General features: G+C 36.1%; 3 protein-coding genes across 3 annotated transcripts; 1 reads left to right on the top strand and 2 right to left on the bottom strand.

The window, feature by feature from the left end:
- Nucleotides 1-340: 340 nt before the first annotated feature.
- Nucleotides 341-801, bottom strand: HELRODRAFT_127166 (hypothetical protein; the record flags this gene model as incomplete). The annotated part of the gene is made up of 2 exons (XM_009031244.1): nt 341-409; nt 640-801. Coding segments are annotated over 2 exons (231 nt in total), but the record flags the coding sequence as incomplete, so codon positions are not given.
- Nucleotides 802-3,026: 2,225 nt separating this feature from the next.
- On the bottom strand, nt 3,027-3,908 carry HELRODRAFT_89480 (hypothetical protein; the record flags this gene model as incomplete). Its single annotated transcript, XM_009031217.1, has 3 exons — nt 3,027-3,234; nt 3,412-3,603; nt 3,754-3,908. 3 exons carry the CDS (start codon nt 3,906-3,908, stop codon nt 3,027-3,029), a joined length of 555 nt encoding a protein of 184 aa, XP_009029465.1.
- A 3,093-nt stretch (nt 3,909-7,001) lies between these two features.
- Nucleotides 7,002-9,508, top strand: HELRODRAFT_115899 (hypothetical protein). The gene is made up of 7 exons (XM_009031243.1): nt 7,002-7,038; nt 7,195-7,503; nt 7,774-7,924; nt 8,131-8,251; nt 8,505-8,588; nt 8,695-8,785; nt 8,888-9,508. Exons 2-7 carry the CDS (start codon nt 7,195-7,197, stop codon nt 9,080-9,082), a joined length of 951 nt encoding a protein of 316 aa, XP_009029491.1. The 5' UTR covers nt 7,002-7,038; the 3' UTR covers nt 9,083-9,508.
- Nucleotides 9,509-13,913: the final 4,405 nt, after the last annotated feature.

Genomic DNA, 13,913 nt, shown 5'->3' with positions numbered 1-13,913 from the left:
AAGCTTCTTATAGATTTGGTTATCATTTCCCAAAAAGTCATTTCGCTTCTTGACGCTACTGTTTTGGTAAAAGTTAATAAAATTTGAGAGAATTATAGTATTTTTAATTATTGTTATTACCCAGAGATTAATTAAATTTGATAGAGTGATGGTATTTTTAGTTATTGTTATTACCCAGAGATTAATTAAATTTGATAGAGTTATGGTATTTTTAATTATTACGATTCCCCAGAGGTGTTAAATAAATAATAATTCACTATATTTATGAGAAATAAAACTCTAACTCGAATAAAATCTGCTTATCTCCGCTGTTCATCGAGAAATAAAGTTTGACGATTAGTTTAGACGAAGGTAAGATGTTATAAGGGGGAGGTAGGGTGCTTCCCTCGTACAAATAACTCAACCAGATCTGTGTGGGGTTTTCCGCAGAGATTTTTTTAGCGTATGTGTTTTTTGATGTATATTTTTGTAAAGTAGCGTTGTCAAAATTTTAAATAAATTTCGTTTAAACTTTCTAAGTTATAGAAGAAGTAGTGGTAGTAGCAGCTGTAGCAGCAGCAGCTGTAGCAGCAGCAGCTGTAGCAGCAGCAGTTGTAGCAGCAGCAGTAGCAGCAGTAGCAGTAACAGTAGTAGACTAACTCGCGTTCTGGCAAATTTCCATTTGATTAGTGACTGTCCGACAATGTTTGAGTAGGAATCGCTCATGATGGCGACCAGCATGTTCATGAGGATGACGATTCCCAGGAGGTGGAAGATTGCAAAGAGGATCGAACCGATGACCTGCGTCAGAACGTGCTTGTGGTAGATGGTGGCCGCGTTCTTGCCGACTCTCAAGTTTATTTCTGGCAGCACGACCTAAAAATTTTTTTATAGAAATATGTTTTTTTTTATTTACTTGAATAAAATTTTAATGAAATGATTTAATGTGATGAAATTATATTAAATTTAACTATAAAACTATAACCAAAAATACTAAGCTAAACAATCGATCGACCGGCCATCCAATTAAGTTATCAATCATAAAAAATTAAAAATACTAAATAAAAAACAGAAAACCTTGGGGGCCAAAGACTCCGAATCGCCAAAGAAGGCCCAGTAAACAGAGGATGCAGCGGAAACTAAACTAACGTATGCCTGACTCGCTTTTTCCGACGATCCGTCAGGCATGACGGCTATATTTTTAGCGTAGGAGTGATACAAATTGTAGAGAACTACAGTAAAGGCCAACCAGACAGTTCCCATAATGCTAAGGAATGGGAGTGTTTCCACAATCATGCGAAATACACAGAGCTAGATTTTTTAGTGATGTGGAATGTTTTGTTTTTTTGGGATGACTTTCTTGTGGAATTAATGTTGTTGCTGTTGTTTTTGTTGTTGCTGCTGTTGTTGTTTTTGTTGATGTTGCTGCTGCTGATGATGTTAAAAGTCTGTTATTATGTAAGTTGAGGGATTTTAAAAATATTTCATTTCAAATTTTTCTTGTTAGAGTCAGCGTTTAAATTGTATTTTTCAGTGTAAAATAAAAAAAATTGTGTGTATCATCAATAAACTCTGTAATTTCTAGAAACCTCCAAACACTGAACAACAATCAGACCTGCAATGGACCAATTGCCCGACTCAACTGAAGGAACGAGAAAATCCTGAAAAATCCCAACATAAATCCCAGACTGTAAAAGATCTCGCCGACGAGACGCGGCTCGAAACACGGCCAGTACTCCCGCGGGATGTTCTCCGAGTCCGGATCAACTCCAATTTCGTAGGCGGCCAGTGTCCAGCAGACAAAACCCAACGTGAAGAATGACAACATGATGGTATCGAAAAGGTTCCAAACTGTTTTGTGTCAACCAGGCAACCAGCTAGCAAACCAGTCAGCCATCCAATCAATCAACCAATCAATCAACCTACCAGCCATTCATTCAATCATCCAATCCAATCACTTAACCAACCAACCAATCAATCGATTAACCAGCCAACCATTCATTCAACCATTCAATCAGCCAACCATTTTGAAAATATGCATGGTGACCACGCTTCCAGAGGTATCGGAGTTTGCTGTACCACATGGCGAAAATATGGATGACGTTATAATAGGTGAACACCCAGGGAGGCGGTCCTCGAGTCGTGTGACTCTCAGATACGAGGTTCTGATTGGTTGAAGTTTAAATTTGATTGACAGGCATTCTCAAATTAACATAACAAACAATCAACCAAACGCAAGAGATTCAATTCAACGTAAAATGAACCAATGAAATAAAAAAAACAAATAAATTCACAGTAAACCAGCCAATCAAATTAATTCACTAAAAATCAACCAATCAAATAAACTCACTAAAAACCAGCCAATCAAATAGACAGAACAAAAAAAAAGATACAAACCCCAATAAGATTAATAATCAAAAAAAGGGTGAAAGATGCGGCTTCGTTGATGAATTTGTTAACAGGAATCCTGCACTTATCAGCGACGGGACTGAAAGGGGCAACCAAATAAATCAGGGCAAGAAAGGGTAGGGTAAAAATTCTGAATATGTAGGATAGGAAAAATCTGCACGGAGATTGGAGGCGCTTGTCCGATTCGGTGCCGTACCACTCGTCGGAGAGTACCTAATTAGGAACGGCGTGGGGTGCCATTATGATGTTTTATCTCGTTTTGAATTTTCGTTAGCTCTTTTTAATGATTCAATGAAGTTTGTACGTTGTAGATTAGGATTGAGTGTGTTGTTTGTTCGTTTGTTTGTTTGTTTGTTTGTTGTGTGTTTGTTTGTTTGTTGTGTGTCTATCTTTCCATTCGTACATACGTGTGACGTTGTTTCAATTTTATGTCTATATCATGTCTATTCTATTCTATGTCTATGTCTATTATATACTATATATATATATATATATATTATAATTTTAACGACTCAATCAATCAATCAACAAACCAGTTTGTATTAATTCCAGGAAAGATACTAAATATAATATAACTACACAACAGAGGTAAAAGCAAATGTGATTGCGAATACAATTAAACAACGCTCATGTTCTCTCTATAAGATTTTAATTTTAAAATAGGGAAAACCCCAAACCTGTTGGCAATTGACGTTAGTGACAAAGGTGTAGAGATCCAGTTCGAGAGCCTGATGGACCCTATTGAAGGGCATGGGGGTAGTCCGCATGGGGAACTCCACCTGCCTGCTTAGGAGGATCATGACCTCGACCTTCGTTCGACATTGGTTCAACAGCTGCATGCAGAAGCTGTGTGTGTGCCATTGCGATCAAGATCATGGGGATGATGATGATAGAAATGAGTGTATATCATTTTGTTGTTACCTACACACATTCACACACATTCACACAAACACAATCACATACACACACACACAAACAATCACACACACACACACACAGCCAACACGTACTTACTCGGCGCACTGATTTGCGATAGCAGTATATTCGTCATAAAATTCTGGCTCCGTTTTAGATTCGGCTTTCAGGACGGAATTTAACCGGAACATGTAGAGCAAAGGGTCAAAGGTCGACAGTATGACGTAGGGTGGGCTGGCCAAGCATTTGAATTCGGTATAACGAGTTTTTGCCTCGATGAGTGATACGTCTTCCATCATTCTGACGATGATGGTGGCGATGATGATAATGATGAGTATGATGATGATGAGGATGATGAGTGCGATGATGGTGTGAATTGATTAACTAATTATTAAGAAATAAATCAATCAACAATGAAAAGTGAATTCGAATATAAAAAATGAAACCAACTCGCATTCAGGACAGGTGCAATCGGGCAAATGCGGTTTATGCAAGCGATGACCATAATGGAGCAAAATTTTGACCGCGGGAAAACTATTTTTCTCGCAGGCCAACATCAGCGGGGTGACGTAGGGAGGGTAATCATCGCAAATTCCCACCCACATGCCCTCATTCGTACGACAGGGTGGGTGAGAATCGTCCTTCACCTCTATTCCTTGTTGCTGTGGAATGCGAGGAATGTTACATTGTTAAATTTTATGGAGTATTTGAAATTTAAAAAAAAGGGTTTAAAATGTTTTATGTTGAGGTGGTAATTAAAGGCCTATATTCCGTTATTTTTCCGGAGCACCTCCCACAACTCTAAATTCGATCCTGAATACTGGATTATTTTAAAAAGAGGCTTTTGAATTTTTTAAGGAGTCTTTGGAAATTTCCCTTGGGCTGGCGGTGGAGAATTTTTACTTTGAGTGGGTCATTAATTAAGGGTCTCCATTCCGTTATTGCCTACCTCAGAGCCGCCATAAGTATAAATTCGACTCTGTAACTCGGAAATTATCTTATTTTCCATATAATTAATAATATTCATGATTATAATTAATCAATTAACCATAATTATTGACCAAAATTTCAAAATTATTCTACCCCTTTTATGACTTCTTGCCTATCCAATATTATTATCATAAGATCGTAGGCTTCCTGAGATATGCAGATGAACAGAGCATTTGTTAGCTGCGTGATGGAATGATACCAAATAATATAATCAATTTATTACATAATAATTATATTATAATCAAAAATAATTATTGGTAACAAGTTATAATTATTAATTTAACGGTAAAAGACAAAAATTGGTTTTCAGTATATGAGGATTTAAAATAAAAATTCTAGATTATATACAGCGTATGGCATTGTTTTATGAAACAAATCAAGTTGAAGCATGTAATGTCATAAAATTGACACATTGTAACATGCGTGGGTACAATACACTGACAGAATACGAATACACATTTGATAAGTGTAGCATCCGACCGAATATAAAAGTACACAAATATAATATACCGATCGAATACACACTTAGCACATACCAAAATACGCAAACGTAATATACCGACCGAATACATATCCGTATCGATATTAATAATCATGGTAGCGATTTGCTTGTCCTGCGTTTGAACTGCTACCGCCAAAGGATCCAGTTTATCTTCGTCTGCCAGCAAATGAAGAGTTTTACTCAAACCCGGGTTTTCTTCAATGAAACTCGACAATTTATCGACTTCTTTGTTTCGAATCATGTCGAATATTCTATCAAGTTTAGGCGGTTCTTTGCCTTTCTTCGCATCCGGTTTTGGTGCAACGCTACTGGTCGATTTGGTCGGTAACTGCAGAGTCGGTGACGCTGTGGTTGACGATTTGTTGAGGCTGATTGGGTTGATGGGATTTGAAGAGAGACCCAAAGTTGCAGCGGATTTCGATTTTGATGATTCGGCCGGTCGAATGTTTTCAGAACCAGACGACGTATCGCTCATTTTGTCGAGTTTTCAGACTTTTCTTAGGTATATGGTTAAATAATCTTCGAGTTGATTGCGTTGGTTATTTGGGATATAATGATCTCATGTGTCGCTGTTGAAGTGGTATGTATGTTTTATTGTATGTTTTTGTGTGTGTTTGTATGTCTTTGTATGTTTTTATGCGTCTATTTGTGCCTATATGAGCGTGAGATTAATTGTTAACATTCGTTAATAATAAAGCGTTAATTATTTGTTACTGAATGCAGGTACAATGTACAATTGTACAGTGTACCTGCCTGAAGGTATTTGTACGCACAAACCGTTGTAAATAATATAAAAACTAAGCAATTTGTTTACTTAAAAACATTTCAACAGTAATAAATGAGGTCTGAAAGATTATAAATATTGATACATCATAAAATCAATCACACCAAACAATAATACAGCAGATGAAGTTTTGTATTTCAATACAATCGGTGGACATAACACAAATACACATTTAGGAATACCAGATGACAACAATAATAGTACTTCCATCTATCGATATTTTTATCAAATAAAAAAACGAATAATAATTTTTTCGATTAACAAAAAAAAGACAGTAAATACAAAGAAGATATCAATAACATTCCTCTAATCAACTTAGTATCATAAGCCGGTTAACAACGCGAGGTGTTTATTTGATTTGCTTTGACCAGCTAGCGAACATGCAGTTAAAACCGATATTTTAGATTTATATCTATTCGATTCAATCAGCAAACTAACGAGCAGAACACCAAATAACCTATTCGGTATAGTTGAACACCGAATCTATCGAATCCCATCATTCAAATAACCAGTCGAATGGATAAACCGACAGGGATCAGACAACCGACCAACAACACAAACACACGGACAACAGACAGACACAAACACAGACAACCGACCGAAACAAACACAGACAACCGACCGAAACAAACACAGACAACAGACCGAAACAAACAAAGACAACAGAACGAAACAAACACAGACAACAAACTGAAACAAACACAGGCAACCGATCAACAACACAAACACACGGACAACAGACAGACACAAACACAGACAACAGACCAAAACAAACACAGAAACGGAACGACACAAACACAGACAACAGACCGACACACCAAGACTAACACCGATTACGACATCGGCCCAACTCAAAGACAAAATTTTTTACATTCATTTTCAGGATGGGGGCGCCGGATCGTACGGATACCTGCTGCCCCGGTGGGAGAGAAATTTTACTTTCGAAATCTCTTGCTTGCGATTCCGCACATCCCCATAACAGAGATGTGTGCCACTTACGGCAAAAGCCCTTTTTGTCCGGACAACGGTTTATGAACGAATATATACATACATCTGTTCTTAAACTATGGTGGAAGTGTTTCTGAGTGTTAGTATTTTTTTGGAAAGAAGTCTTTTCAGAAATTCATATTTATAGATGTTTTTTGATGTTTACAAAAATTAATTTGTAAAAATAACAATTTAATATCAAATATTGTTATTCTATCGAATGAAGAATATTTTTTACATTTCATTTTACAATATTTCAAGTTAACCAGTTATATATAAATTGCGTTAATAATAAATTATTCAAATAAAATATTATTATATGGATATACTTAGAGTCAAATATATATATAATATATGTATAGAGTTAGATAATTGAAATTTATTTATAATTCTATGGTAAATAATTGCGTGAAAGTTTAAATTTATTTATACGGCGATAATAAAGAAGGTCGTGTTCGTTAAAAATTAAAATGTAAGTTCTTTTTTTACTCGTTTGCACTTAAATATTTAATAAATTAATTAAGTGTTTGTCATATTTGGATTAATTTGATTAATTAATTTTAATTATTTCAATATAAATTCTAAATTTCCTAATTTGATTTTTTCCTCTCATTTGCATATTTGGCAGATGGGCGCCACGGTCTCACAGGAGGCGGCCAACTCCTACATTCAAACCCACTCAAATTTAGGCTTCCAGGCCAAACATTGTCACATCTTTACAAATGATAGAAGCAAATGTCCAGGAAAGTGTCCAATTGATCATTCAAAACGTCATCAAACTCATTATTCTTCTAATAATTCTTCTACTAAATTAGTGTCCGGATCTGCTGGGGAATGTCCTGTGAAGCATCACGAAAGATCTGACATTTTCATCAGTGAGTGCCCCGCTGGTTTTGATAAGAAACATCCTAGTGAGCAGATTAACTTCAACAACATGGTCAGTAAATGAAAATTATATTTTACATCTAATAATTTCTGTTCTGATCTACTAAATAAATTAGTGGATGAGTGGATGACTGTTGGATGAATAAAATAAACTATTTCATTCAACCAGTTTTATTTATTTTTTACTTTATTTATTAATTTAACTAATTTATAACTAATTTAACTAATTTTCATTTAACTGTTAACTAATTTATTTAATTAGCACACATTTTAACTTAATAAAAATATACACAACAAACAAAAATAAATTTTTTCTCACCAGATGCCACCCCCTAATCAGCAGCCGGCCCCAGACCAACCCTTTCCATTATCAACAATGAGGGAAGTTTCAACGATCCCGAGAGCTGACAAAGAGAATGAAACCTGGCTTTACCCATCCCAACAAATGTTTTGGAATGCTATGCTAAGAAAGGGTGAGTCCATTTCCAGAATTGAAGGGGTGTTCAGGGTGGAGTTTTTATATGTTTAATGATTTATCCACATTTTTTTATAAAGCCAAGATTAATATTTTTTATTATATATCACAATTATAACACAGCACCAATGGTATAGAAATGCAGTTAATACCATGTACTGCATATCATTACCACTATTTATTCTTTCCCTAATCCCCAATTAGGCTGGAGGTGGAAAGACGATGACATAGAAGCCGAGGACATGGGAGTGATAATAAAGATACACAATGCCAACAATGAAGAGGCCTGGAGGGAAGTGCTTAAATGGGAGGCCCTGCATGCAGAGTTTGTATATTTTGGGAGGGTATTTTTTAGTGTATTCATGTTGGAAGAGTGTATGTAATTGACCTTTAACCTTTGAGTTTTTCTTTCTGTTGTATTTCTTTGCATACTTTTGTGTATTTTTAGTAGGATTTTGTTTAGAAAAAAGATATCTTCTCTCTTGCAAAAGTATGAAAGAAGATTTTAAATATATTTTTCAAAATTTTTTTTTGGTCTTTAGTAACAAAAGATTTAAAAGTATTTTTTTAATTCTCAGCGAATGCAACAACCCGAAATTGAAGAGTTTTGGCGGGAAAGCTACCCAGTATTCGCCGAGAGCTAGAATCCGGAGCTGGCTGGGGTATGATGACGACGATGATGATGGTGCTGAATGTAATGATGAGGATAATAAGGGCGACGATGGTGATGATGATGATCTTTCTACCACCCCCTCCCCACCTAAACAGATATGAACTACCGTTCGATCGACATGACTGGATAGTTGATAGGTGTGGTAAAGATGTCAGGTACATCATCGATTACTACGACGGAGGCAAGGTTCGAACGCAAGCTTAGGAAAAACTATTAATAAGAAAAGATTTTTTTTCCATTGAATTTTATTTATTTATTGTTTGTTTGTACGACGTTTCCTAATTTTAGGTAGACAACCATTTCCGGTTCTCCAACCTAGACGTCAGGCCCGCCTTCGACTCTTGGTCGGCCATCTGGGATAGAATGAAGGTATGCTGGATGAGAAAAACAATGGAGTTAGGCTTCAACCTTCCATCGACCAATCACAGATCAGATAATCGGGCCAGGCCGACGGCAGCAGCCAATAGCGAAACTCCTAAATAATTTTGATGATGATAATTATACAAATAATAATATTAAAACCAGTAGTAATTATTATCATTATTATTATTTATTATTGTTAGTCAGTAATCTTTTCTTCCCCATTTGCCTTGTGATGATGAAAAAGGCACAATTTAAAAAATTTTGAAATCTGTCTTTATTAGGATTTTAGGCTATTTTTATTACTTTTTACCTGTTCTAATTTAAGTTTACTGTTTTATGTGTATTTGTGTGTGTATGTGTGTGTATGTGTGCGCGTGTGTGTTTGAAGAATGTTTAATTTTACATTTTTGTTGCTTTATTTTTCACGGACTTATGTACAATTTAAAATGAATTACAATGACATATTTAAAAATTTGAAATGGTATTGATTTGCTGAAACATGATTATTAGAAAAATATCAATGATTGTTTTCGGAAGTCGAGTTAATTTGGTTATTATTCTTCGATTTCTTGTTATCATTTTTCGTCATTCTCTTACTTTCGTCGTCATCTTTTTCATCTTAACTTTTATCTCCTCATCATCCTCATCGTTTCATCATCATCTTCGTAACCGTTATAACAAACCGGCTTCCATAAGCACATTCCTACCGAGTTCGGCGAATATGCCGGTACTGTGTAGTAGTGTTGTCCGGTTGAAGTATTCGGTCGGATTGGGATGCGTCCAGTGGAAGGCGTGGACATCCTTGCGCCAGTTTGGGATGCTGTTGGTGTTTGTGTGGTCCTGTCGCTCGTTGTGGTAGCCGGGGAAGTAAGTTGGGTGGCATTTTGAATGGTAGCAGATCACCTGTTCGTGATAGGTTGGTAGTTGTTTTCCGGGGTGAGCTTGTTCGTTTTTTTCATTCATTCATTCACTCAATCGTTCGTTCATTCCTTCATCATTTATTAATTACTTGACCATTTAACTAACAAACCTCTTTGACAAAAGTTACAAACATTCGGTCGACTAACCGACAATCGCCTGTCGATCCTTAGCAACTCCGGATATTTCTCCAGCAGTTTGTAGGGCATCATCACTCCCGTAAACCCGTGCACACTGTTGTACAACTTTCTCATTGAATTCCGAAAGATTTTCCAGAACGGTGCATTCCTTTTTCCGTACGATATACCGAAGTTGACGGTATCCTGGATTCGGTTGGAAATTTTTATTCGAATAATAATACTTACTCGAATAGTTAAACTTATATTTAAAAAAACATGTATATTGATGTTGTGCATTGAAATTACACACGCGTATGTCTAAATTTTGATGATAGCATTTATAAAACTAGCCGATGAATTGGTTGATTCGAGAAATATAAGGAAGTCCACACAAACACCACTGATACTATCATAAAAACACATCCCTAATTTTAGCGAAATGTACCCGACATCGACTACAAAAAACAGCACATCCCTAATCCTAATGGAACGTACCTGAAACGGCCACGACCAATCGATCCAGTCGTAAGAGGCTACAGCTTCGTAACCGCGTTCGGCGTAGCTGAGCGGTTTGACCCATATCGCATCGGTATCGGTATAAACACCACCGTATTTTATCATCAGGTCGACTCGAATTAGATCGCTCATCAATGAGTAATAATGTTTCTCCACCTCTTCCTGATAGATCTGGGTGGAAATTTCACCGATGACGTCATCATGACGTCACATATTAACAGTATTTTGGAAATTAACCATCGCCGTTATTTCATTTTATCATCGTCATCATTGTGTCACCATCATTGTACCATTATTATTATTATCATCATCATCACTACCATCATCATCATTTTTCTCTTAATGACGTCACCATAGATATTAACGAGCATAGGCTGAGTCCTGGTGATAAATTTGATCCTATCTTTGGTCTGCTTCAACGTCATCAGCTCTTTCCACAGAGGGCCCGGTGGCTCGATATCTCCATGTATGTACACCACATCCAACTTTATTATTATTATTATTTTATTATTTCATTACTACTAATAATAATAATAATGACAATATTAATATTAATAATAATAGTTGTTGTAGTAGTAGCCATAGTAGCAGCAGCAGTAGTGGTCAAAGTAGTAGAAATAGTAGCAGTAACTTTTGAAACTGTGCTACAAACTCGTAAAGTGACTCGGAAAATTTTTTTGATAAACTTGAAATTGAAATATAGAAAGGATACAATCAATCGCTCGCCTGAAGCCCGCCGAAAAAATCTGACAAACCCAACACCACCTTTTAAGAAAAAAAAATTAAGATAACCTTAGCTACGAATAACATGCTAAGTACACTGAGGTAAAAGACATAGTCCATTTCTCGACCGCCTATCCAAATCATGTGTCCAATATTCGGTACCAGGGTATCATAACTAGGAATAATTATAATTAATAATTATTATTAATTATGGATTGTAATTTATTTATTTTCTATAATTTTTTTAACTTCAGGATCAGATTGTAATTTATTTATTCTCTATAATTTTTTTAACTTCAGGATCATTTGTTGTTTCGGTTGTTGTTAGTTTGGCGTTGATAATTATGAACAAATATAAATTTAATATATTTATTTATATTTATTTATTTCACTATAATTTTTATAGTGTAATAAATTACGATGTTGATATTTATATTTATTCATTACGCTATAAATATATTTTTTAATTTTTTTTTCTTAATATATTAATCCCGAACTTTGGGATGGGAAGCCTAATTCTTTCCGATCCGTAGAACACTTTTCGGCAGAGTCTGCCCACCGGGTCATCCATCTGCCAGATATCCATGGGATAGAATGAATCGTACGTGCCCCCCTTCACAACCACACATCTGCTACTGTTTCTCAGCAGTTCGTTGTGGTAGATTTGCTGGATCTTGAAGCACGATGAACGCCTCGTTTTGTTTTTGTCGACGACGTTGTCGCCACTTTTGTCGCCTCTGTCGTCGCTGGTTTCTATATCTTTGTAGTAGTCGTTGTCGTTGTTGTTGCTGTCGTTGTTTTCGAGATTTTTGTTGCGGTTATCACTGGATTCGTATCTAACCGTGTCGGTGTCGGATGCAGATGGATCGATTATTTCTAAATCTTTTTTCGGTGGTGAAACTGCAATCGGTTTAACGTAGCCCTCAATTGAGTTGACTAAAAAGTCTTCTGGATAACTCAATTTATTACCGGCTAAATTTTTTTCCCGCAACTTCAGAAACTTTCCGTAGAAACCGGCTCTCATCATGACGTAACCGTCCGAGGTGCCATCCGGATCGAGTTCAAAGGCGAAATCGAAGTCGAGTTTCCTATCGGTTGGTCGGTATTTTAACATCCAAGTATTTTCGCCCACGAAGAACCCACCCCACTCGTTCAGAAGTTCGAAGATGACACTCAGTTTAGAGGATCGATCGTCAGATGAGCAGAACTTCGCGATCTGAATCGGTTTTTTAAATAAAAATCTAAATTAATCATTTTCGTTATCATCATCGTCATCATTAACATCAACATCATCATCTTCATCATCATCATCATCATGACCACCTGATCTGACGTCATGTTGAGCACGTAAAGCCAGGGGTACTCTCTCTTCAACTCGTCCAGCCATTGGTTGTAGATTGTTCGGTCCATTTCCGGATAAACTTCGAAATGCATGTACACCTGAGAAGGAATGAATAGGAATGAGTGAATGATTGAATGAATAAATGAGTGATTGAGTGAGTGAATGAGTGAGTAAGTTTTTAAACCAATTTAATCTTCTCAGATGAAGTACAGTGAACCTTATCTGGATGGAATGTTCTCAGACTGCTAAGAACAGTCAGATAATGTTTGTACTCGAACCATTTTGTTTTTTTTGGTTTTTCATCACCGCCCTGACACCAAAGAAAATGTACTTCGGGAGGGACGAGCCCTGGATGGAGGTAGTAGTCGGCGGGTTTGTCGTCCATGTCTAGCTGTTCGTCGACCTCGAGCGTTCGTTCAGAGTTGAAGGATTTCGAATATTCTTTTCTGTTTTTGGGTGTTGGTTGGTTGGTTGGCTGGTTGGTTGATCGGTTGATTGGTTGGTTGATTTGTTTGTTGATTGGATTGTTCAAAATAAAATATATAAATAATAAATTGTATTCTATGCGTATATTGTCGCATTAAATATATTTCCTTGAAACGTTAAATTTGCAATTAGTTTGGTTGTTTGACATAAATAACAAATCGGATAAAATTCATCAAACATTCAATCAATCAATTAATTAATAATCTAATCAATTAATCAATCAATCAACCAATCAGACAACCAATTAATCAAGCATATAATCAGACTATCAACCAACCAGCCAACCAACCAACCAATCAACCAGTCAACCAGCCAATCGTGCAACACATTAGCAAACATCAACCTAACGTATTCTAGTGATTTTTCTCTGCCTTTTCTCGTTTCAAACCGAGACAACTTCGGCCCGTTGATGAATATCGCCGAATCAAATCGATCCTTATCGAATCCCTGATTTAGACTTTGCTCTTGCAATACCAAACCTTTCGACGATGATAACAAACCGACCGGTTTTTTTGTCGGTAATATGTACCATCTTACTATGGTTATTATTAACAATATGATACATAATACTAAAAGATACGTACGTCTCCTTTCTGAAAATTTCATTTACTTAAAAGTAACTCGAGACATACAATACAAAACAAGGATTATACAAAACATGGATTATACAAAAACACGGATTATACAAAACAAGGATTATACAGTACCAGGATTATACAAAACAAGGTTTATTCAGTACCAGGATTATACAAAATTAATACAATTTTGACACAATCCCGTTCTAAAATTTATATCTAAAATCATTTCATTGACCAAAACAATGTTTATAGTATAAAAAATTAACACG

The sequence above is a fragment of the Helobdella robusta genome, assembly GCF_000326865.2.
Source record: "Helobdella robusta unplaced genomic scaffold HELROscaffold_71, whole genome shotgun sequence".
Taxonomy (NCBI): domain Eukaryota; kingdom Metazoa; phylum Annelida; class Clitellata; order Rhynchobdellida; family Glossiphoniidae; genus Helobdella; species Helobdella robusta.
Note: the sequence above shows the minus strand (reverse complement) of the source record. Positions and strands in the feature narration are given on the sequence as shown.